The following is a 27304-nucleotide window of genomic DNA, read 5'->3' as shown; positions in this document are numbered from 1 at the left end:
GTTTTAATAATCTCCTTTAAGTATCGTACTAAAAAGAACAGAGCTGCTTGATCTGTTTAAGTGACTCTCAGGAAAAATCGGCTGCTTTTCACAGGAGCTGAAAGAGAAGATGGACGAGCTCCTGCCCTTGATCCCTGTGCTGGAACAGTACAAAACAGATGCCAAGTTAATCACCCAATTCAAGGAGGAAATCCGGAATCTGTCTGCCGTCCTCACAGCGATTCAGGAGGAAATCGGTGCCTATGATTACGAGGAACTCCATCAAAGAGTGCTTAGCTTGGAAACCAGACTTCGTGACTGCATGAAAAAGCTAAGTGAGTAGAACAACTGCATTTGTCTAGGTTGTGTTTTTAAGGAATTTCAATGAAAACTTCATTCTGATGTTTTGCAAATAGTCAGAAATGCCTAATGACATGGAAAACAGTGCTGAATTATATGGAAAAACAATTTGATTAACATTTTACTTAGTATTTACACTTCCTGGGAATTGGTACACATAAAACCAAATTATCTCTGTGAACCCTTTAAACTCTATGCCTACTATTATCTCATAAGTAAGGGCCCAAACATCAAAATATTACAATACATGGACTCAGAAAATACATGTCAATCAACATCAGGACCATTATTAGGAAATGTGAAAAAAAGTATCAGGGGATCAATGTTCCAAAAGGGTCTAAAATGTAGTTGCTATGCTGCTCAGATCTAGAGTGGGACATTGGGCAATTATAGTAACAGCAATACACTAACAGGAGCAAGAAGGCTTATTCATCAGTGACATCTTCACTCTTCATAAAAGCCTCTCAATACACACAGCCAATTAGCAGACAGTAGAAATGGATTGGGGAAAGAAAATAAAATTGCAACAATGATGAATGCATTTCTAGGCACTTTTTCAGTGGATTAGCTTTTAGGGAAAATGTCACAGTGTACCTCACATGAATTTTAAGATATTAAAAGACAAACTAGCCCCATTGCCTGCAAGGTCTAAGTTACTCCCACATAGTAAAGAAGATGCTGAAGGAATCACAAGTCATTGAGACTACTAGGGCACCATTCAGTTTATTTCTATGAGGGAATGTTTTGGAGAAAATAGAAATTAGGAAAAAAATGCTTCAACAGCAATGCACCCTAGTGGCCTGAACGAGATACAGTAATGCTCTTTACTAAGTGCTTAGTTTTCTCTTATGAGAGACCGAATAGAATAAAGTCCCCTGTGCTTAATTAAATCATATCATATTCCTAGACATGCAAAATATAATTATATGCATGTGAGAATTTGACTGAAAAAAGCACGGTTAAAGCTCTTGGACACCCCCTGAGATCACCAATAGATATTAATGGAGATTATAATCAGGCTTTCCAATTTTCCAGTCCTCTATCCCCCAGTGCCTCTTCTTGCTTCTACCTTAGGGTAATGGTTTGGTGCCATCTAGTGAAGTACAGGATGAATCTTTCCATTAGCACAGTTTTGAGTCTTCACGTTTAACACAAGTATCAGTAGCATTCAAAACCTGAGGTCACAAGTAATGAAACTTGTCTTTACTGTGTTTATGCCAAATTCATTTTAAAAGGGAAAACAAATTGTCTATGTGCTAATAGTCATATTTGCACATTCAACAAATACTATGAATTTAATGAGGCCCCAGTGTGTGCTGGCACTTTGCCAGGTATTTGAGGATACAAAGTTGAGAAGTAGACAGTCTCCTTCTACCGTCAAGAAGCTTGCATTTTATTGAGGACAACAAACACATATGTAGATAACTACAGCAATGTCGACAGCCTTACTGCTCCACAGGCACCAGGCCAGCTCTTCTACATGTGTTCTCATCCGTGCAAGAACTCTGGGTTAGGCATTATTATCGGCAATTTATCAAAGACAGATTGCTCAGACAGTTTAAATTAATTTGCCAAAGGTACATGTTGGAGGCAAGAACTTCAAACCCAAGTCCTTCTGAGTTCAAAGACTGATATTTCTTTCCCACAACTGATGTCTTTTGTTGGGGACATACAATGAGAGAGGAATGTCTTTTACTGAATTAAACTTATTGAGGTAGCCATTAAACTTTACTCAATAAGTTTAATTCAGTAAACGGAACCCAATTGCTGTAAAAAGAAGCCAGAAAGTCATTTTAATTCTTCCCTGAACTTTACTCACATGCAATCATATCTCCCCCACCCTTCACCAAGCTCTCAAAACCAGCTTTTCTGCCTCCTTACGTCCACCACCCTAATCCAGAGCATATTTCATCATCTCTCAATTGAATTATTGCAATGGCCTCCTAACCACTCTCTTTACCTGAAGTAATTTCCTCTCCACCACACTAAGTATTTAGAGTAGTCTTTTCCAAATGCAAATCTAAGCATATTACACCTGTATTTAAATGATTTTCCTTTAAAATTAAATCCAAATAGGTTTACATGGTTTGTCTTGATGGCATGGATTCTCACTAATTCTCCAGCCATTTTCTGTCATTCTCACTCACTCTAAACTTTAGCCATTCTAATCTTTCAGTTCCTCCACTGTGTGTTTGCTTTCTTTACTTCCTGGATATTGAAATGCCTCTCCCTTTTCATAGAACACTCTTCCTCCCACTTCAGCTATCCAAATTCTAACTATTTTTCATGTTACATACCATATACCAACTTTTCCGCAGACCTTCTCTGATTGTTCCTTAACATGACTGGACTCCCCTTGCATGGTCTCCCAAACATTGAACATGCCAATTTGCCTTTTTTTCTCATCTTTACCAAACCCTTACAGACAAGTTGTCCTTGCTCTGAGAGGCCAAGGACCACCAGTTCCTTGTTCCAGCTGAATCTTTTTAGACTATCATAAAAGATCTGAAACATAACAGGTAAAAATTAATGTCTACAGAGTCTTTGAGAGCAAATATTTTTAAATTAAAATGTTTTACGTTGCTTTCAAGAAATAAATCAGTGTATGTCAAATATAAAACATCTACATTTTTCACAAAACCAAAAATCTTTCGGGAAAGATTTTTCACCTTTGTTTTTGTTGCTATCTGTTCTATCTTCAATGACAATACAGTATTTTATTCCAAAACACCTGGTATTTGGTTCTATTTAGCACTCAAATCAAGAAACACTGAAAGTCTCAGTGAAAGTGGAATTAACAGAAAAGTCAAACTGTGTGCCTGAGGTGGAGAGACATGAGATTTAACTTGGAAATATAATAGGGGAAATTTACAAGAACACTGCCTCAAATTGAATTGAAAAGATCTTCAAATGAGTCATTTACCAAAGACAGTTCTACTCTCCCTAAAATATTAGATTGTAATATAGAACACAGTTTCTCTAATGTCCATGTACTTGATGATGATTCATTCTTCTGGAACCCTGGAACCGTAGTTATTTTAGCACATTTATGGGTAATGATATATTTTACTATAAATTGATTTATCATTTATCTTTTTTATGTCCTACATTTTCCTAGATTACAATGAAAGAATAATCATTTTAAGGATATAAACCCTATGTTTACAGAGGCAAGCATAAATGGGCAAATTATTTGGGATTTCATAATATAATTCTGCTTCGTTCAGTCTGGATGTTAAATAGGCTTGTCCTTAAAGATATATTCATAATATAAACTTTATCTCAAAAAAATTTGAGGCAGTTTTTAAAATAAATTAAGGGTAAAGTTGTGATAATTATGGAAAATAGAAGTATTTACACACATATTATTCTTGATCCCATTTACCAAATACCCACTGAAAACTCATTCTAGTGCCCTATCCAATATGGCATCTATTATGTACATCCTTCTCACCATGTTTCCCTCAGCACTATAGTTGGTAAGATTAGACGTGCAAATAAAAGTTTAAATAATATAAATAGATATTACTATCAAATGTATGGTAGAGATAAACTTATTTTAAGTAGCCTTAATAGACTTTAAAGATGAAATCGTATCTACTTCCTGCTACATGAGTTCTCCAATGGCCTTAAGTAAAAAGGAATGACATTCTGTCATAAACATATTTTGTACTCTATTTAATTTACTTATATGCGAATAGCCTTAGGACTCAAACCAGAAGCTGTTAGTCTGGGCCATTACAAAGTACAATTATATATTAAAGAAATAAACAAAAGAGAAGACATATTTTTTTATGCTTCATTGATCCAAACAACTGATTTTCTTGATGAATTCCAAATGACATATTTTCCTGAGCTACAAATTGATAAATATGGATTGTAGCTGATCTTACAAAATTTAATGTCTAAAAGGCATCAGAGAAATAAAATGGTCACATTCCTCAACTACCTATTCAGTATATTTTCTGAAAATACAGATGCAATATATTATAAAATGCTAATATTTTCATGTGTCTCTCTGCAGACAGAAGAGCATAGCAGGAGAAAATCAATGAAGCAAAACTCTTAATTTCGTTCTTTGCCATCTACTCTTACAGAAACGTTTGTCTTCCAGGCATTTGGGAAAATTATCCTTTCTGTCTGATTTCCTTTGTCCTTACAGAAAGTCAGAGTGAAGTGAGAAAGATAATTATTTATTTGAACAAAAGCTAGTTTAGGGGAGTAAGAAATAGAAATGATTTTTATCATTTTATGTTATTTTTACAATTTTGGCACTCCATCAGAATCTGAGTTTACCTCACACAAAGATTCACGACTTTAAAACTAGAAAAGCATGAAGTTTTTGTAAATTCCTGCAACTTTAATTTTACTGATTTCATTTGACAAGATGAATTTTAGCTTAGGAATCCAAGAACTACTTACGAGAGAAACTTCTACTGGGATGAAATTAACATTGAGAGCCCTTTCTGGTTTTTGCTTCCTGACAATAAGGGTAGATAATGATGATGACCATGATCATATATGTCATCCTGACAGTGTGTGTTTTTGTTTTACCACAACCACAAATATCACCTTCTCCCCATCAACACATACAAGTATATTGATTCCCTATCCATTCAATGTTTTCTTAGAATAACAAAAATGTCCATCTTCAGAACATCTATCTTATAGATGAGGAAACTGCCATAGAATAAGTGCACTATCCAATATTATATGATGACTTAATATCATGGCTTAGTAGATCAGAAACCAGATCTCCTAACACCCACCTCAGCATTCTACCCTTGATGAAATACACTACACAAAGAATATTTCCTAGGAAATTCCCTGGGAAATTGTGGAAGTAGGAATAGAGACCAAAAAAAAAAAAAAATCATATAAAAAAAGAGACAGTCATTCATGGATACTAAATAAATTACCATGCACTCGTGGGTTCATTTATTCGATTATTCTCTCTTTTACATCATCAGTTTCTCCCTCTCTACTAGATTATTCCTAAAGGCAAACAGACTTTTCTTAAACAATGAGATCAGCACGATAAAAATGTCCCATAACCCCATATTTTGCCATCCCATCTCACTGCTTCCTTCTTGAAAGAATCTTCTAGCTGTTGCTTTGGTGTACACTCTTCAAAACCTACTCCAACCCAGCTTCTAATCTCAACACTCTCATTTGATTTTGTGATCTCCAATGACTTCTGGCTGCCAAATTCCATGGTCATTTCTTTGATTTTATCTTTTATCCATCTATTTTATCTAGATTTATCTTTATTCTATCTCATTGATATTTCCCACAAGTCAGTACTTCATCCTTCTCAAAATGCTTTCTTCTTTTAGACTTTTTAACACTGCACTATTTTTTCTATACCATTTATAGTGTCTTAATGAGCTTTTTTGCTGTGTTCTATAAACATTGTGATGCCCCAGAGTTATGTTCTAGATGTCTTGCTCTTTTCTGGGTGTGTTGCCTCTCTAAGGCAATACTTAGCCTCTGACTTCCACTATTATCAATGTGTTGAAGCTGTCAAAACTATGTTTCAAAGGGGTGTCTGCTACTGAGAATTGTATACTATCTTCTCTACATCTCCACTGCCATGTATAATAGTCATGAACAATTTAAAATAACCCACATTGAATTTTTTAACTTTTCCTCCCTAATCCATTTATTTCTCAGTCATTTCATCTGAGTAAATAATACTACAATCTGTTCAGCTGAATAAGCCAAAAATCTGGATATCCGAGATTCTAATTTAAGATTTTCTTTAATTCCTCTTCCTATTTTCCATTCTAACATCTAATCTATCAATGTTATCCAAAAAGAAACATAATCCAAATCCATCTAGTTATCTCCATCTCCATCACTGCTACCATCATCTCTCAGCTGTACCAATAGGATAACCTTTCAACTGGTCTCTTTGCTACACGCTATCTCCTCTACAATTAATTTTCTACATAGTATCTAGAGTGATCATTTAAAAATATAGCTCACTCTGTCCCTGCCTCCCATCTTATTAATATCCTACAATAGCTTTCCACCATACCTAAAATAAAATCCAAATACTCTCTGATTTTACAAAGCTTCATTACCTGTCCTGTTCACATCTCCAACCTCATCTTCTACTTGTCCAAGAGTGTTCTAGACACACTGTCTTTCTTCATTTTTATTTATCTTAACTCACCAAGCATATCCAGATTTAGGGCCTTTGTAAGAAAAATAATAATAGCTAACATTTGCTAAATCCTTAACTGTGTACCTAACACTATTCTAAACACTTAGAATATATTTCGTATTTAATTTTCCCAATAACCCTGTGAGATAGATAGTCTTACTGTTGTTACCCATGAGACTCTGAGAGGTTAAATATTGTTCAAGGCTGCCAAAGAGTAAGTGATAGAATCAGGATCCAAATCCAGGCAGTCAGACTCCTTAACCCATGCCTCCAACAACGTGAAAATGCTGCCTTTCTGTCCTAAATGTCCTTCCTTTCAGTATGGGCCCATGGCTGACTCTTTGTCAGTTGGACCTCAGGTTAAATATCGCCCTTTCTGAGCGGTCTTCCCTACTCACCCAATCTAAAGCAGCTCCTTATTCACTTTTTATCGAATTGCCCTATTTAAATATCTGCATTAAATTTTTTCCTACCTGACATATTTATTTTGTTTGCATATTTGTTTATTCCCTCTCTCTTTCCATCAAAATGCAAGCTTCCAAAACAGAGGTGTCATGTCTTGCTCACCTGTAATTCCAGTACCTAGAACAGTGCTACATGCTCATTACATTTTAGCTGGATGAATTAGTGAATGGAACATCCCTATCTGAAGACAACATACAAAAGCCCCTCTTTTTACATGTGAGGGTGTGCTTTCTGAGGTAGAATTGACTGGAATAAGAATCAATTACTCCCAACAAACAAGGTAGACAGTAAAAGAGGTGATTAGCCAATAGATCCCACCATGATAACCCAACGTGGAGGAATCTTATGTAAAGCACTTTAGCGGTGAGTCATTCAGTGAAGAGTAAAGGACATTTCCACAAATAATTACCGTAGATCCATTTTGGGTTTCAAGCAATTTTATTGCCATGTAGTTCAAAATTCTCAATATACTATTTCAGATTAAGAAACACAGGAACTTATTTAGGATATAGATATTATTTTTAAATTGTTAATATTTTGAATTACTAATTATTCACTTCAAGTGTGCTTCTTAGATTAATACTACAAACATTTACTTACACAAAGGACATGACTTTGGGATGAAAAGTTGTGGACTGAGGTCAAATCCAGGGTGGTAACAGGAAGACAAAGGTTGACATTGCACGTTGTGAGTCACTGGGCAGACAGGAGATAGTAGCTGATGGGTGACAGACATAGAGGAAAATGAGGGAGACAGAAATACATGTAGGAGAACCAAAGAATGCAAAACACAGAGTTCATAAATGATGACAGAATCTTCTTGGCCAGAGACTAGATATGAAATAGATTTATTTGGAACAAGAGCACACATAGTTTCACATGCATATTTTGAAAGGTTTCCTTCTAACTTAAAAAGCCCATTCACTGAACTCTCACAGAGTTAAAGTTTGCAAAATTACATTGATTTACTAGATTATAGAGATAAGTATCCTTCTCACAGAGAGGTAAGTACTATTAAGATATATATGAAGGACCAAATCAGTAATACCTAATAAGAAACATAACTGCATTAAACTTATCCTTTTTAGGCCTTCACATTCATTTTTTTATAGAATACTAAACATGGAAGATTAGTTGAATTTGCTTGTTTTTTTTCTGTTTGACAGTTTGTGGGTATGTTTTGTAGAAAAGTAGAGGTAAATGTGGCTTAAGATAAATTTCAAGTTATTAAGGAGACTATCTTAATGGAAGAGATGCTATTATAGATTACAATACTAACAGCTGAATTTCTATAATTTTTATTTAATAGCAACAGATATTCAGTGCACTCAATGCTACAGCCTTTTCTTATACAGATTTAGTCTGAAGTATCTTTCTTACTTAACATTCCTTGCCAGTTGATTCAAAAAGAAAACGAAGAAGAAAAACAAGAAAAGAAATGGAAAGGATGAGCATAAGCAATGGTATTTTGAGAAGCTACAACATATGGACCTATTTTTGTCTCCCTCTTCACCTTATATACCCCAGCACCTAGCAGAGTCCTGGTACATAATAAGTTCTCAGTCAATGATTGTTACTGATGGTTAAATTCATTATTTTATATTTAAATAGTAACTATTGATTTTACCTTTAACGTGTCAGAGAAAATGCCCATTGCTACAAGAAGAAAGCAAAGTCATTTTTAGTTTCAGTGTCAGAAGCCTTTAACTCCTGGTATAATTTCTGTCTTGATTCCTGGTCTCGACAATCTAAGGCTCAGCAGCAGCCCTTTGCCACATGGATACAATGCTGAGTTAGATCCAAACACCACAAAGTCAAGATACCCCAAGCCACTGAAGTGTTGTTAGTTTTTGGAAATGTTGATTACATAAGGTTCATGGCATGATTCCTAGTTTCAAAGATAGTTTTTAAGCAGGGTTTAACTAATCCATCCAACTTAATTCTTATTAATGTCTACATAAACTGAGTCCAGAAGATCATTTAAACCCAGAAAACAAATCAACATCTGAAATGTGCAAACATCTGAGAAAAATATGAACTCTGTGTCTTCTCGCTTTCTCTAAACTAGGCTTCAGTCTTCAGGCAACAGAGGCTACAAAGGGGCTGATTTTGCTGAAAGGCATGTTTAATCCTTCACTTTGAGGTTAAATTGTAGTTTTCACCATCTAAAATGTTAAGTCAAACTCTGCAACTACAAAATCTCTGTTCACTCTCAGTATCAAAACAACCTGAGGTCACCATAATTTCTTACTGATTGTTTCCATTTGGCCATTTCCTCTGGGCATAAAGTTTTGTGAGGATAAACATTTCATTATGTTTATGTCTCATATTTGGGACATTATATTGATCTATCTCCAGAACAAATTTAAATTGACTTGTGAGATTCCATGTATCTTTTTTTTTTCAAATGACGATGAAAGATCATTCATCTTTAAAGGATATTTTTCAAGAAAGTTTAGACTAGTTTTTCCTTCTATGGAAAGTGGGTCTTCAACAGGAACATATTTTTCCAAGGTCATAATCACTTATTACTTTGGAATAAGATGCACAACACTTCTACTTGAATCACATGCATAATATCTTTTAGAACAGCTCTTACAGATATACTAACAAATGTAATCAACTATTAGCTTTTCTTAACATCTATATGAAGTAACTGATGTTATAATACATTGTAAGGATTTCAATTTTTTTAAGGTAGAAAGAGAGATCGCCATATCAACCGTAAGTTAGAGGTGGAACTTGCATGAACAAAATTTCAATCTAGTCCTTGCAAGACTGAAACCAAATTAAAATGCAGACTATTCACAGCTTCTATTTCTGGAGACTATTTACATCTTCAATTTTCACCTACTTCCTAGCCCTGCAAGGAAGCCTGGCATCTAAACACCTAGAAATGATTTTTCAATAGGTAATAGATAAATGTAATTTTGGCTTTTTTAAATTGAATGGCTGATATTAAGGTTTTGCAGCTATTTTAAGTTTTAAAAGTATAAATATTGTATCTACATGGCTAGAAAATCATATGCTTAGAATAAAAGGACTCAGAATAAAAACCAACTGTCTCCTCCTCTAGCCCTGCTCTCCAGAACTTAAACATTTCATTTAATTTTAGGGTTTTAGGTGGTTAAATCTTATCTGTAATTTGCTCATTTTCACACTGTTTTTTAAGTCAGTTTTGGTCACTAGTCACTGACTTTACAAAATGAGGACTTAGGTCACTTAACCAAAGCCAGTTTCTTTCTTGTCTCTTCATAATATGCTTACGACTATTCATAGTTCAACCCTTATCAACTTTGTAACTTCAAGCCTCAGTTTTAAATCTTTATTATTTTTTCATCGACTGTAGGGAAAATCTTCACACCATATTTTTAAAAATGAACTTAGTTACACTTACATCTTTCTTTCATCTCTTCTCCCAATTTTTAATTCTCTCACATCTGTGACCTTTACCTATTGTATGATATCATGGTTGGAAACAGTTCGTCTTTTATATAATCACGGAGCAGATGAAACATGTGTTAAGTATTCTGTAATTAGCTTATGGGCAGACTCTACCAGTTAAAGATGACAGTTTACATTATTATGACACTGCTTACATTGTTCCTTTGGAGTTAAGTGGTGGACTGATGTTTTCCCTTCCTCTCTTAAGACCAATGTTACAACATCTGTGCCATACCAAGGAAGATATTACTAGAGTTTTAAGTTCAACTGAATTCATTCTCTTTTTATGTACTTCAATAATTGCCGGCACCATACCCAGTCTTTCCTATAGGGTCTCATACAGTATATTTATAGATCAATCAATCTTATTTCTGAGACTTCCATCCTGGAGATGTCTATTCACTCCAGGCTAACTGCTCTCAAGAACTGCTGCACAGCTGTCGTTCTGAGACAAGGAGTCACTGCTGTCCTGATCTCACTGTCCTGATCTAATGTCTGCCCCTGTCTTGGTTTACTTGCTTATTTTGCTACAATGTATCCTCAAGTAACTTCTTACAAAAGCGTGCATTGCAGGTAAATTCTGGAAAGTTTGCATGTCAGAAAATAACCTTATTCTACATTTCTCTAATTTTTTATCCCTAAATATTTATATTTAATCAGGCACTGATTACTGCATTGCAGTAATGATGATGAAAAGACAAATGCAAATCTAATTCTTATTCATTTGCATGTAACCAGCTCAAACTCTTTCTCTGAAAAATTCCATTTTCTTCTCTTTATTCTTAATCTTCTAAAATTTCACAGTAATTTTTAAGAGTAAATTTTTTTTTCATTCATTATGGTGTGCCCTTTTAATCTAAATATTTAGGTTTTGAAACTGGGGAAATTCCTGAATAATTTCTTCGATAATTTTCTATACTCTTTTTCTCTCAGCTCTCCCTTTAGAAACTTGCTCTTCAGGTATAGGGGCTTCTGGATTGATCCTCTATGTATCCATATTTGTCATCTTATTTTCATTTTTGTCTTTTTGTTTTAATTTTGGGGATGATTCTTGTTTTCCAGGCTACTGATTTTTTAAAATGTAATCAGATTTATAATGTCTAGTAGCTCTTTTGTGTTTATTTTCACAGTATACAGTCTACAAATATACAAATCTTTCTAAAGATACCAGGATCTCTTCTGCTATGTAAGTTACCTCTCTTTTATGGGGGGTCTGGTTTTTCTACATATTTACCTTGGTCATCCTTATTGTAAGCTTTAAATACACACACACACACACACACACACACACACACACATATGCTAACCCTTCGTTATCCATTCATTTTTGAAGATTTGAACAATAACTGTGCTTGGAAACTCTGTATATGTACGTAGGGTTTGACACTTCATGCCATAGTGAGGACGGAAGGAGACTACTAATGTCACAAGGCAGAAGCCTTTGTTCTAAAGCTCCAACGCCTACATTAGTTATCCTATGTCTTTTAAGGTACTTGACACAGTTTTGTAGACTTTTTTTTTAGACTTTTTTTTTTAAACCTGGCTTCTGTGGTTCTGCACCTGTGATTGAAAATGGGATCAACTGCTATTCGGGCATACGCTCAGTGGTGACCCTGTTTTCAGAGCCTTCTCTCACTCCCAACATCTTTTACACCTATGTTTCTGAGTCAATTATTCAAGGTAGAGCAGCCCCCTCCTGTAGCTCCTGCCTCCTCTGCATAGATACTGATGCATCTTATTTCATCCTATATCTTTAATTACCACTCTCCTTCACCTTCTGCCTTCAGGGAATTCGTTAAAGTTTCTTTTTCTTTTCTTTTTTTTTCTTAGACTGATAAAGTCTAAATTTATTTAGCAGGTGAATAAAGGTATTTATACATTTCTTTAACATGCAAATAAAGGTCAATTTTTTAAATTAAATTTATTGAGGTGACAATGGTTAGTGAAATTACATAGGTTTCAAGTGTACAAATCTGTAATACATCATCTATATATCACATTGTGTGCTCACCACCCTGAGTCAGTTCTCCTTCCGTCACCATATATTTCTCCCCCTTTACCCTCTTCTACCATTGCCCGTCCCCTGTTACCCTCTGGTAACTACTAAACTGTTGTCTGTGTCTATGAGTTTTCGGTTTTTTATTTGTTTGTTTTATTCCTTTGTTGCTTTCAGTTTTATATCTCACATATCAGTGAAGTCACACAGTTCTTGACTTTTTTTGTCTGACTTATTTCACTTAGTATAATAATCTCAAGATCTATCCATGTTGTCGCACATGGCAGTATTTCATCTTTTCTTATGGCACAGTAGTATTCCATTGTGTATATATACCACATCTTCTTTATCCAGTCATCTACCGAAGGACGCTTTGTTGTTTCCATGTCTTAGCCACCATAAATAAAGCTGCAATGAACATCGGAGTACATGTACAAGGTCTGACAATTGAGTTCATGAATTTGTGGCAACAATGTTGCTAACCTTTTTTGACATCAGAGGGATTATTATGAATTTGTATCAATTGGACAAACAGTTAACCAAGTTTACTATTTGGAAGTACTGAAAAGGTTGCATGAAAAAGTTAAACAACTTGAACTTTTCGCCAACAATTCATGGCTCTTGCATCAGACAATGCACCAGCTTACACGGCACTGTTTGTGAGGGAGTTTTTAGCAGTAAACAAATAACTGTATTGGAACACCCTCCGTACTCACCTGATCTGGCCCCCAATGACTTCTTTCTTTACCCGAAGATAAAGGAAATATTGAAAGGAAGACATTTTGATGACATTCAGGACATCAAGGATAACAAGATGACAGCTCTGATGGCCATTCCAGAAAAAGAGTTCCAAAATTGCTTTGAAGGGTGGACTAGGCATTGGCGTCCGTGCATAGCTTACCAAGGGGAATGCTTTGAAGGTGACCATAGTGATATTCAGCAATGAGGTATGTAGCACTTTTTCTAGGATGCATTCGCGAACTTAATTGTCAGACCTCGTATCTTTACAAATAAATGTTTTCAGATTTTTGGGGTAGATATCCAGGAGAGGGATTGCTGGGTCATATAGTAATTCTATTCTTAATTTTTTGAGGAACCTCCACACTGCCTTCCATAACGGCTGCACCAGTCTGCATTCCCACCAACAGTGTATGAGCGTTCCTTTTTCTCCACGGCCTCTCCAACACTTGTTATTATTTGTCTTGTTGATGATAGCCATTCTAAAAGGTGTGAGGTGATTTCTCATTGTGATTTTAATTTGCATTTCCCTAATAGCTAGTGAAGTTGAGCATTTTTTCATATATCTGTTGGCTGTTTGTTTGTCTTTAAGGGAGAAGTGTCTGTTCAGGTCCTCTGCCCATTTTTTAATTGGATTGCCCATCTTTTTGTCATTGAGTTGTATGAGTTTCTTATATATTTTCAATATTAGCCCCTTATTATTTGCAAATACCTTCTCCCGTCCGGTTGGTTGTTGTGTCTTTGTTTTGTTGATGGTTTCTTTTGCTGTGCAGAAAATGTTTAGTTTGATATAGTCCTATTCATTTATTTTAGCTATTACTTCCCTTGCCTTTGAGGTCAAATTCATAAAATCCTCTTTGAACCGAAGGTCCATAAGTTTAATACCTATGATTTACTCTATACAGTTTATTGTTTCAGGTCTTATGTTTAGGTCTTTGATTCATGCTGAGTTAATTTTGGTATATGGTGACAGATAGCAGTTTAGGTTCATTGTTTTGCACGTGGCTTTCCAATTTTTGCAGCACCATTTATTGAAGAGGCTGCCGTGTCTCCATTGTATATTTTTGACTTGTTTGTCAAAAATTATCTGTCCATATATATGCGGGTTTATTTCTGGGTTCTCAATTCTATTCTATTGGTCTGTGTGTACGTTTTTCTGCCAATACCATGCTGTTTTAATTACTGATCTGTAGTACAAACTGCAATCAGGGAGTGTGATACCTCCAGCCTTATTCTTTTTTATTAGGATTGCTTTGGCTATTCAGGGACTTGTGTGATTCCATACAAATCTGATGATGTTTTTGTTCTATTTCTTTAAAAAAAAAACGCTATTGGGATTTTGATGGGGATTGCATTAAACCTGTATATTGCTTTGGGTAATATGGCCATTTTAACTATGTTAATTCTTCCAACCCATGAACACAGAATGTTTTTCCATTTCTTTGTGTCTTCAATTTCTTTTAAAAATGTTTTTGTATTTCTTTGGTATCCCTGGTAACTTCTCCTCTGTCATTTCTGATTTTGTTTATTTGTGTCTTTTCTCTTTTTGTCTTAGTGAGTCAAGCCAAAGGGTTGTCGATTTTATTAACCTTTTCAAAGAACAAGCACTTTGTTGCATTAATTTTTTCTATTGTCTTTTTCTTCTCTATTTCCTTTAGTTCTGCTCTGGTTTTTTATTATTTCCTTCCTTCTGCTGACTTTGGGTTTCATTTTTTCCTCTTTTTCTAGTTCTTTAAGGTGTATTTACATTGTCTATCTGGGATTTTCCTTCTTTCTTGAGATAGGCCTGTAATGATACAAATTTCCCTCTGATTATTGCTTTTGCTGTATCCCAGTAATTTTGATAGTATGTATTTTCATTCTCATTTGTTTCTATGTATATTTTGATCTCTCCTCCTATTTCTTCTTTGACCCAGTCGTTCTTTAAAAGCATATTGTTTAATCTTCACATATTTGTGGTTTTTCCTGCTTTCTTTTTGCAGGTGATTTCCAATTTCAAAGCCTGTGATCAGAGAATATGTTTGGTATAATTTCAATCTTCTTAAATTTGCTATTTGCTGAGGTTGGTTTTATGTCCCATCATATGGTCTATCCTTGAGAATGTTCCATGTACACTAGAAAAGAATGTATAGTCTGGTGATCTAGGATGAAGTGCTCTATAAATGTCAGTTATGTCCATTTCATCTGATGTGGCATTTAGGGCTGATATTTCCTTACTTATTTTCCATTTGGATGATGAATCCATAGCTGTCAATGATGTATTTAGGTCCCCTACTATAATTGTCTTTTGGTCAATTTCTCCCTTTAGTTCTATTAGTAGTTGCTTGGTATATTTTGGTGCTCCCTGGTTGGGGGCATAAATACTGATGACTGTTATGTCTTCTTGTTGTATAGTCCCCTTTATCATTATGAAATATCCATCTTTGTCTCTTGTTACCTTTTTTACCCGGAGGTCTATTTCATCTGACATCAGCATGGCTACACCCACTTTTCTCTGAATATCATTTGCTTGGAGTATCGATTTCCACCCTTTCACTTTGATTCTATATTTGAGATGCGTCACTTGTAGGCAGCATCTGGTTGGGTTTTGTTTTTTGATTCAATCTCTTACTCTGTGCCTTTTTATTGGTGAGTTCCGTCGATTTACATTTAGGGTGGTTATTGATATGTGAGGCTTTTCTATATCCATTTTTTCTTTTGTTTTGTGGTATCTCGGTGTCTCCATTGTTCCTTTGCCTTTTTGCTGCTATCTGTTATTTCAGTGTGTAGTATTCTATATTTTCCCCTGTTTCTCCTTTTTTATGTTATATATCTCAGTTCTGGATATTTCTGAGTTATTAGCATTAAATTTATGTGAAAGAAAGTTTCATATATATAGTAGTCCTTTTCTTCATTGTGCGTATCTCCATTTCCCTTTGCAGATTCAGACCTTTAGTCTCTCCCGTTGTGTTTTGTCGTCACAAGTTATCCCTACTTATGTTGTGATTTGATTTCTGAGTTGCACTAGCAAGTTATCTTTTTCTTCTCTTTTCCCTTTTTTCCCTTAATGTTTTTATCTTCTTTACCATTTGTGCTGTTTAAGTATATAGTGCCCTATTTTGTGTAGAGGTTGCCATTTCCTGCTTCTGTCTGTCTGTTTGTAATGTTGCTCATGGTTTTGTATTCTTTTGTTTTCTTTGTGTCAGGTTTAATAGCCTCCTTCAATATTTCCTGTAATGCAGGTTGTGTGTTAGAAAGTTCCCTCAGCTTCTGTGTGTCTAGAAAGGTCTTTATTCGTCCTTCATATCTAAAGGATATTTTTGCTGGATATATTATTCTTGCCTCATAATTTCTCTCTTTCAATAGTTTGAGTATTTGATTCCACTCCCTCCTAGCTTGTAGAGTTTCTGCTGAAAAGTTTGATGATAATCTAATGGACTTTCCACTATAAGTTACTGCTTCCCTTCCCCTTGCCCCCACCCCCCAGCTGCCTTGAGAATTCTTTCTTTGTTATTAATTTTTTACAGTTTCAATATAACGTGTCTTGAAGAAGACCTATCGGGATTGAGGTAATGAGGTGTTCTGTTTGCTTCTTGGATTTGAGGATCCAGTTCTTTCCACAAGTTTGGGAAGTTCTCATTGACTGTGTGAATTTTCTGTCTGTTCCCTTCTCCTTCTCTTTTCCTTCTCCGCCCATTGTTCTTATGTTGCTCTTTCTAATGGAGTCAGAAAGTTCTTGTACAGTTCTTTCATTTCTTTTAATTTTCAAGTCCCTCTCTTCTTCCATCTGTGTCATTTCCAGATTTCTATCTTCAATATCACTAATTCTTTCCTCCATCTGATCAGCTCTATTACCTAAGCTGGCCATTTCATTCTTTATTTCTTTTGTTGAGTTCTTCATCTCCAGAATTTCTATGTAGTTCTTTTTTTAAAGTTTCAATCTCTTTGTTAAAATACTAATTTTCTTCTTTGATTGTGTTTCTGAGTTCATTAAACTGCTTATCTGTTTTCTTACATCTCGTTGAGTTTTTTTCAGAACAGCAATCTTGAATTCTCTGTCATTTAAGTCATATTTCCATGTTTTGAAGTTCATTTTCTGGTGACTTTTCATTTTCTTTCTGAGCTGCCTTGTTACTTTGGTTATTCATGGCAATTAAAGAATCATTATATCTCTACAGGAGTGCGTTCTGCAGCAGGTTGATAGTAAGAGGCATTTCTTTTGCTTTCCAGTAGGTGTTGCTGGAATCTTTTATTTTTCTCTCCCACTGCAGCCTTTTATTTTCTTCCATGCTGTAGCATTTTATTTTCTCTTGCACTGTTCCAGTTTCTCACATGATAGAATGTGGGCTTCTCCTCTGTGAGCATGTCGCCTGGGTCTCAGGGTACTGCCTCTGTGGGAGGATATGGATGGTGACAGAATTCTGAGCTTCTGTAATCCCACTGCTGCCACTGTAGCCCAATGCAGAACCTGTGTGTCTCAGCAGCTCTGGTTGCACCCCAGGGATCCATCCAGGAAGGGGGCAAGGTGAGCCGTGAAAGGAGGCTGGTGTTTTTATGGCTCTGAGCAATGGCGACTACCCGCCCACAGCTGTCTTGCCCCTATATCTCTTTCCCTTATCACCGGAATTCATCACGTGCTGTGCGTCTGTAGCTGTGGAAACGTTACTCCAATTCTCAGGTCTGTAGATATTCTGTTCTTTAATCTGACACTGCTGCCATTTCTTCTGGAGCCTGCTTCTAACACTGGGAGGGTGGGGTAGGAGAGCTCCGGGAGGGTGGGGGTGGGGGTGAGTCGGCCAGGCTCCATGTCTTTGTTTTCTGTTTTCTGCCTAGCTGTAAGGGCAAAACCACAGTTTTCACGCAAGGTCTCTGCCCCATACACTGGGTTCAGCTGTATTATATGTTGATCCCACAGGCAGGACTGTGGGCCACAGGGATTGTGGCCTACAGTCTGAATTCTTCCCTCTCCTGAGACTGCAGTGATCTGTGGACTGCATCCTATGACCCGCAGCCAGCATTTCTGCACTTCCCCCTTCCCTCCTCCCCTGTTCACCCGATTTGTCCACCTTCAGGTGATTCGATGCGTGGATCTCTCAGATGTGATTGTATGTTACATAAGTTATCCTTTGTTGACTTATAGCTGTTCAATTTGTTGTTACTTCCAGGGGAGATTTCAAGAAGTACTCCTCACACCACCATTTCTGTGACATAATCTGTTAAAGTTTCTTCTCCACTAATGGCTCATATCATTTTCTTTGCTTTGGGTTTTTTATCCCCCCTACCCCATGTTTTACTTCTTTACTACCATTTTAATGAGAGCTTTGGAAAGAAATGAGATAAAAGCATGTCCATCGTCATAAGCCAGAGTTACTTTTCATATCTTACCTGACTAAATTGCTCTTCACATTTTGTTGAATTAATTATTCATGCCTAGGGAAAATTTTTGTTTTTTGATGTTTTTTATGGGTCAGATTGTCTTCTTATTTATTTCAATATACTTGAATTTCCATGCACATACCATCTGTGAATTTAGAAATATTTATGTTTGGTCATCATCAAAGATCATATGACTTTCACTTCTATATTCAGAAAATATACAAACTTTGTAGTTATCATTGAAATTTATAGTATTCACTGAAGTGATAGTACAAAATATAATTATATATTTCATCATCTTCCGAACTGCACAACTTAGTATTCTGCCAGTTACAAATTATTCTAATGAGAAACATATGTAGAAAAAAATGAGCTAAAACAAGCTCCATGGTAGAGTTAGTTATGTTCTTGATTTGCTTTGAGGATCTGTTCTTCCCCCTCCAAACACACAGGAACCAATAGGAACTAGAAAATTATCAATTCTAAGGATAGGCAAAGGAAGATGGAAAAAACATGGAATAGGACAAAAAAAAAAAATTTAAGTGAAAAAGGAACAGAAAAGGGGGAAAAGGGTAAGAAATCGGTAAGAAAGAATATTATTTTGTTTAGAACAAAAGTCAACATTTATAGGCACTCACATTGCCTTTCACAATGGGTATAATAAATCACTTTTTAATTTTGCTGTTTAAAAATCTCACAAAATGCCTGGGTTTCTATTTGGTTTAGGTTTTGACATTTATGAAGTCCAGGACTTTCCTAAAATCTTATTTGATAAAAGTATTACAATTTTTTAACAATCATTAATTTTTCATCATATATATTATATTGATTGATACTCTATATCTTTCACAGCATGTGAGTACAAGGTCCAAAGGCTTGAGTTTTGGGGGCTTTTTCCCTTGCACCTCCATGGCTGTTCTATCAGGTCCTGCTATCCACAAAAGGCATTTATATTTTAAAACTCTACCTCTTTCAGGTAGACTGTGATTGAATTTTTATTGTTATATTCTAAAACGATATCATTCATGGAAGCTTCTCATTCATCAATACAAACTGAGAGTCTACTTATAAAATTCTTTCTGACTTGAAAAAGTTGTCCAAACACTCAAAACACGGGGGCAGGAGAGGGGTGGGGGCAGGAGCTGGAGATCAGGTAAACAGGTCCATGAACAATTTGTTTAATTTTTCTGACTTCTTAAAAGACACTGCTGGTGAATTTGTATAATGATAATGGATTTCCTCACGTATTCCGTTCCAGATTGTACAAATCATTTCCTATTTTTAAAACCCATATTTTAGATTTAGAGAATTGAAAAAGCAAATTATAGTTAAAGGCACAGTACCCAAACTGAATCCCATGAATTTACTCTGTTTTAGGAGCCCTTTCTTTGCTCTTGGTATGAGGGTGTGTTGGAATCATTGGCCATGTTAACCTAACATGTTTATGTTTCTCTAATTTCAGCATGTGGCAAATTGATGAAAATCACAGGCCCAATGACAGTCAAGACATCTGGAACCCGATTTGGTGCTTGGATGACAGATCCTTTAGCACCTGAAAAAAATAACAGAGTATGTTTCTTCCACAAATGCCTTCGCTTAGAATTATGTTTTATTTACACTTTTTATCTACTGAACTGTTCATTTTTTTATGGATATTAGTTTCCACTTGAAAAGTATTAACACCATAATGTTAACATAGCTACAGACATATGGCAAACTTATTTCAGTAAAATGTTATCTCCTATAATTACCAATGTAGTTTAGTCTAATTTTTATTGGTTTTCATCATTTTACACTTGAAAAAGGTATTACAAAAATGTAGACTTCTCTATATACTTCTTCTAAAACCTGGTCCTTAATGTGAAAAAAAAAAAAAAACACTAAATAAGTGAAAACCTCAAGAGCTAATCAATTCACTAAACAAGCAAAAATATCTCTCGAGGCTAAGGCTAATTTTCAAGGTAAAAGCACTGAAACTTTGAGGGGGGAGGTATTTTCATAAATTGGCAATGCCTGAATTATGTAAATAAATATACTGGAAACTTTCCATAGCTCAATTTATGTTCTATTACAAAACTCAGTATGCATTAAGATTCTCAAAGGTTACATCCAAACAAGATTAGTAGTTGATTCGTAAAATGGTTGCATTAAAAGTTAGTTGTACCTATCAGTTGATTCAAAGAACAAGTGTTACTAGAAGGTCCTGTAGTATCCATCAAGGAGAAATGAGTTGAATGTGTAAAAATAGACCATACATTTATACATTTTTCAGAGCAAGTTATAGAATAAATAAATTTGCAGAAGGTGGTATTTTCACAGTTATCATTGATAGCATTGATCTATCAGGTAACTAAACAAAGTGATGTGTTTGTACTGATACATGTTTGGTTCATTCAGTAGTATGCACTGAATGGTCAAAACAAACAAACAAAAAGGACACAAAAGCAAACCACCCTTAAGGCAGTAAATTCAGTTGTTTTTCCTTTGCACATAGACCACATCACTATTTTTGTAAAAGCCCGCAGTACTATCATGTGCCCACAGGTCAGCGGTAAGATAATGTGGCTTCCAGAGCCTGAGAACGTGACGTTAATATGTGTTGACTCTCACTGTCTTAATTTTGGAATTCTCAGAAAAGTATGAATTTACTTACTTCATTTATTTTTTTTCCGTCTTCACAGGTGTGGTACATGGACAGTTATACTAACAACAAAATTGTCCGTGAGTACAAATCAATTGCAGACTTTGTCAGTGGGGCTGAATCAAGAACATACAACCTCCCTTTTAAATGGGCAGGAACTAATCATGTTGTCTACAATGGCTCACTCTATTTTAACAAGTATCAGAGTAACATAATCATCAAATACAGCTTTGATATGGGGAGAGTGCTTGCCCAACGAAGCCTGGAGTATGCTGGCTTCCACAACGTTTACCCCTACACATGGGGTGGATTCTCTGACATCGACCTAATGGCTGATGAAATCGGGCTGTGGGCTGTGTATGCAACTAACCAGAATGCAGGCAATATTGTCATCAGTCAACTTAACCAAGACACCTTGGAGGTGATGAAGAGCTGGAACACCGGCTATCCCAAGAGAAGTGCAGGGGAATCTTTCATGATCTGTGGGACACTGTATGTCACCAACTCCCACTTAACTGGAGCCAAGGTGTATTATTCCTATTCCACCAAAACCTCCACATATGAGTACATAGACATTCCCTTTCATAACCAATACTTTCACATATCCATGCTTGACTACAATGCCAGAGATAGAGCTCTTTATGCCTGGAACAATGGTCACCAGGTCCTGTTCAATGTCACCCTTTTCCATATCATTAAGACTGAGGATGATACATAAGTAAACGTAATTTGTTTCCATTGCTCTAAACAGTGTTATTTGTGATAGACTCTATAGGACCCTTTTTTTCTTTATTAAAACTTTTCACCATTTCTCCAAAGCATTTTCTATTATAAAGTTGGTGTTTCAAAAAACAGCTGAGCCTGTCTAAATTAACCTGTTGGAAATACATCTTAACTCCTAAATTTACAAGGCCTATCATGTCCTTGTCATGAAAAGCACTAAAAAGAACTTAAGTGGCTAAAGTCATAGTTGTGCAAAAGATTAATGATCTGCCTTATATTAAAGTCAGAGACTAATGGTAGCTTAAATGCATGAATGTCTCCCTTTTTTTTTTTTTAACTGTCATTTTTTACTGTCTTTAGCTCCACATCAGGATTCATTTTGGTAGGAATCGAAAAAAAATAAAAGTACTTCCCCCAATTTATTTCTAAAAAAGATTTAAGGATTTTATGTATATGGGAAAATAATGTTAATCATTTTGCTGTTCTACAATTCTCCAATGCGGTGCTGTACAGTCATTTTTAAATCTCTTGCTAACATTTTATTGGCAATATGTATTTCTAGCATTGTAACCACCATTGTGCAATTGTACCTCTTCACTTCTGTGAAAGTAAGTAATATTTTTTATAAAATACACTGAAGTTTAATCTCAGTAATTATTATGGGTCAATTTTCATGTGTGGTCATGAAGGAAGTATCTTCTCGACTTACCCCTTTACATAGTACTATAAGCTAAAAAGAAAATGAAACTAGATCCCCTACATAGAGTCTTTATTTTACCCCAAGTTCACTGGACCACTAACACTGAATGCTAAATGGATTCAGTATGGATAAGTTACTCTGTTCACTTCACGGAAAGCAACCCTTATCGTGGCCTGCAAAGATGCAGCTGAGTCACAAAAATTGGATTTGAGTTGACTATACTCATTTATTATACAACCAAATGTTGTTGTTCATAATTAAATATATTAGTGTTTTAACTTATATTTTGAACACAAACTTGCAATAATGTAATTCTTTGTGTCAGGACTCTCAAAGTACATGAAGCACATATAAAAACTCTTAAAAAGAAAATTTCTTTAATATCATCTAGATTCACATTATAAACTCTGGAGAGTTATTGGCAAGATGTATGAAACAGGAAATGATGGGAAGACTTGGGAGTTGTCTGCGTGGTTTAAATGTGCAAATAACCAATCCAGAAAACATGATGGGACCGCAACCCCCTGCTACCCTGATTCGCTGTGTGTACAGAAACACTGTAACCAAAAAAGAAAGCTTTAATAATATTTTGTTAGTAACTCCAAAAACATATACTCAATATATATCAAACACATATAAAGTTTGGATATACTTTCCATATATTAAAAATACTTACCTAAGGCAGTTTTAAGGAAACTAGTATTGGTTGGTTTTATAATTTAAAAAATATATTCTATAATAAACAATATATAACTTAAGTTGTAAATGTTTAGTTTCACACGTACATAATACTGTAATTTCCTTTGTAAAGCAAGGATATAACAATTCAGATAAAGCATTGTGTAAAGAAATATTAATACTTAAGAGTAATTCATTTCAATTGTCCCAGGTAAAAAAAAACTTCATTCTCAAATAGCTCACTGTCAAAATTGTAGGATTAAATAACCCAGTCTTGGAATTGTTGAAGCTTAACAAATATTTGTTTTCTTTTGCCTACAGGGTTCTTTTGCAATGTTGTCTTGTCTTTGAAAATATTTATATAAGTTCTCCTCTGCTTTGGAGAATTAGAAAATTTAGGGGGGTTACTTGTCATTGTACACACATCACAAAAATAATCAGCCAATATCAAGAGTTTGTATATTGAGTTTCTTTGGAGAAAGAAAGTCAACTTCAGAAATGAATGCATTTTTAAGTAGATGGCCTCCGATGAATAACTGGGTCTTCATTACTTGTTTTTAAAAAATGATGTAATATGGTATCATGTATATTCAAAACCTGGACTATCACAGCTTTTTTTGTGAGATGTGCAGCTTGTAAAGCACTTTATTGTTTTCTGTGTGAATTTTCATCACCATCTCCAATTTATAGTGTGTGTGCTGCTAGAGCAAGCACAGATTTTATTACTGTCACTAGAAGTGGGGTAACATGAGTTTAAAAATGTGATTTGCATTAAACATTTACAGTTTAAAAGCATTTTTCTTAATAAATTATTATCAGTTTTGTGCCTGAAATAAATAAGAACTTACTCTAATCACTGTTTTTTATTTTAATCTCAAATAAATTTTATGAGGGAAATGAGTATTTTTAAAGCATCCACATAATGTCCTCAGTAAAGAATTCCAAGCTCAGAAAGTTCTAATCTCAAGTGAAATGTGTAACTGTTATTTTCTGAAATAGCCTGATCATTAACACACTTCTGTGTCATTCAAATAATAATATAATCATGGTGTGATTGTGTTTGCCTGGCAATTTGTATTTGTGGCACTTGAATCACAATACCCATTACTTGCTACTATACTTATACCTATGAGGTCGGAAACTGATGATATTGCAGTACATTACCGATATGCAGACATAAAAGAGAAAATAATGACAGACGCCTATATGCAGCATCACAAGTGATTAGATAAGATTTACCATAAACTCAGAGTCTCTGGTTCCTAGTACCATACTCAAAGTCATTTCGTATTTATAATCCATACTAGTCTCTCTGAAATGTTATCTTTAGAAAATTGACTCTTTTTACTAATAAGAAAATGGTCTATATGTCTGAAAATCCCTACCAAGCTTACAAGTACAATTTTTTCAAACAGAAGAATTACGTGTATTTTTAAAATGTACCTCATATATAAAATTGTATTGATGTTCAACTAAAAAAAACCCCCCAAAAACAGTTATTTTTCCATTAAGGTAAGCTTTACAAATGAAGATTTACATATAGTAATCTTTTAACTTTATTATACTTAAGGAATAGATTTTCAAAACAAAAAATATCTGGTCTCCTTAGCTCTCAGGATTACCAGATTTTTTTCTGCAAATGCTAAATTTGAATACAATTGATAGCAAAATTAAAAGTATCCCTTCAAATTACAGCAAATATGAAAAATGTAGACACTGCAGAGTTTCTAAAAGCCAAGCCTTCTAGAAATATGAATGCTTTTGAAAACAGAATGTAAAATGGCATCTTGCTGACCTTACGAACTAGGTATGATTACAGCCTTCACTACACATACAACTTGAGTTCCCGAGACATAAAAGAACGGGTATCTACAGACAAAGCATACTTCACTTTCTCCATCATCACACGATAAGTGGACCATGAGGAGAGCAACCATAACGTGGTCTACCTAGCACTACACACAGGGAGCATTAATTAAAATTCAGATGCTACAGAATGACACAAAACCTTAATCTCTCATTACTCATAGCTAGAAACAGTCATTTCTAGAAAGGCTTAGAGGCACTATCATTCAGTTCAGTAGGCTATATCCATACTGAAATCAAGATCATGGAATGGTTTCTGTTTCTAAAATTAGGTAAGCTCAGCATAAATCTCTTAGCTAACAATTTGTCATAATCAGTGACTCTTCAGAGAAGGTCTACAGATTAATAAAATATGTTCTGTTGAATTGCTGAACTTGTACTCGAAAAAAATAGAAGTACACTTTGCCTGTAGGGTATCTCAAAGAGTAGATACCCACTCTTTTATGTCCTAGGAACTCAAGTTGGAAGAAAAATCAACTTCACCAAAATCTTTTATTTTTCCATGAAATAGTGAGTTCAACTGATGACAATCCCTTAAATTAGAAAACTGCTCCACAGATTAATCAATCAAAAATAAATCCTCCCCAATACACTTTACCAAGCTGATTTTTCTGACTCACATCCTAAAATTATGTTATATAATCCCTTTTGAACTATTCCCAGGCTTAGAGAAATTTTAATCTTGTTTGGAGTCTGCCTTGTCTCCAAAACGTCAAACTGGTGGGCAGAATAGTTATCCTCTTTGAAGCTCAGTTTATCAATTGCCAAATAACTTTGACAAGTATAAATTATTATTAAATATGACTTGAGAATAATATAAAAGGACATAAAGTTTTACATTGCCAAGAGTACCTAGTACTTTCCAAAAGTATAACTATCTTAAAACATTATTCCTGATTAGAGATGTGAAACAATATGGTGAATATGGAAGAATTCTCGGGAATATCTTAATGTTGCAAGAAGTTTGCTGGTAAACCACACACACACACACACACACACACACACACACGCACGCAATTCATGATCAAGTGCATCCCTATCAAAGCTATAGTCTTCTCAGAGGAGTTTGCACCCATTAAAAAAAAACAACACTAAAATATTACCATAATATATCATTCCCTACCCCAATTGAGACTTGGAAATATTACATGTTACCAGAAATTTCCAAAACATGTATTTTATGTGACAAGGGTCTTGAAAATAGAACAAGAAATTAGCTCACTAAAAAAAAGCCATTTAAAATTTAAGTATGTTATAGAAATTTATCATACTGCTAATGTTGATAGTACATATCCAGCCAGCTCTTTATCTGTACCATTCTTGACTTCACATGAATTCACATATGTTACCCATGTGTAGTTTATGGCCTTTCCAATTAGATAATACTACATTTTTATTCATTTATTTAAAATATAATCCTTGAGCAAAACTATGTGCCAATTTCTTGATGCTAGGGGTATAGCTCTCAACAGATAAATAAAAAATTCATGTGCCTATATGCTAGTGAGAACAGGCTGTGACGAAAATATTAATGAAAAATAAGTTCTGATTGTACGAATTGATGTGAAGGAAATAAATCTATGTCATAAAGAGTGACTGAGTATTTGCTAGGGGCAGGTTGGGATAGGAAGTGATGTTAAGAGGGAATAATGAAGGGAAGTCTCTCTAAGAAGTAGCCTGCCCTGGTAAATTCGGTCAAGGAATGGAATATCACTATCTGATCCACATAAAATTTTGAGCTCTTCTTTCCTGTTCCTATAAATGCTTGGATCAAATAGTTCTTAATATTTCTCCACTGCAGAAGTTTTTTGTTTGTTTGTTGTGCGTGTGTTTTTGTTTTTAACTAAGAGCTCAAGGGTACACTTTTGGGGATGGCTGAACCCTGAAAACATATGCTAAATTTAGTGTGTACAGGTGGTCGTACATTCTTTCATGTAGGGGATTTATAGCATTCATCACACTCTCAAAGAATGCCATGACACAAAAGATCACCACTATGTCAATGCAATCTAATTTAATCCCAAATGTAGTCAACACCTCTATAATGAGCACTGAAAACCTGCAATATGTCTTGCAATCCTCAAGAATTTCAGCTTGCTTCACAGAGGAAAGAAATCAACATCCTAGTCCTATCAGTAATTATTTTCTTTAGAAGAACTCAAGATTAAGTCATTCCCTATAAAAACTCTA

The 27304-nt window shown here is 35.0% G+C and overlaps 1 protein-coding gene across 5 annotated transcripts in view; it reads left to right on the top strand.

The window, feature by feature from the left end:
• OLFM3 (olfactomedin 3) overlaps positions 1-26296 on the top strand; it is a 179577-nt gene extending 153281 nt beyond the window's left edge. For all 5 annotated transcript variants that reach the window (XM_033093782.1, XM_033093777.1, XM_033093776.1 and 2 more), the window contains 3 exons: positions 95-314; positions 19969-20075; positions 21188-26296. In XM_033093782.1, the coding sequence (XP_032949673.1) occupies positions 95-314; positions 19969-20075; positions 21188-21865 (1005 nt within the window). In that variant the 3' untranslated portion in view covers positions 21866-26296. The remainder of the gene's footprint in view (positions 1-94; positions 315-19968; positions 20076-21187) is intronic.
• Positions 26297-27304: the final 1008 nt, after the last annotated feature.

The sequence above is a fragment of the Rhinolophus ferrumequinum genome, chromosome 22, assembly GCF_004115265.2.
Source record: "Rhinolophus ferrumequinum isolate MPI-CBG mRhiFer1 chromosome 22, mRhiFer1_v1.p, whole genome shotgun sequence".
Lineage (NCBI taxonomy): Eukaryota > Metazoa > Chordata > Mammalia > Chiroptera > Rhinolophidae > Rhinolophus > Rhinolophus ferrumequinum.
The sequence above is the reverse complement of the archived record's forward strand: the minus strand, read 5'-3'. Positions and strand labels throughout refer to the sequence as shown.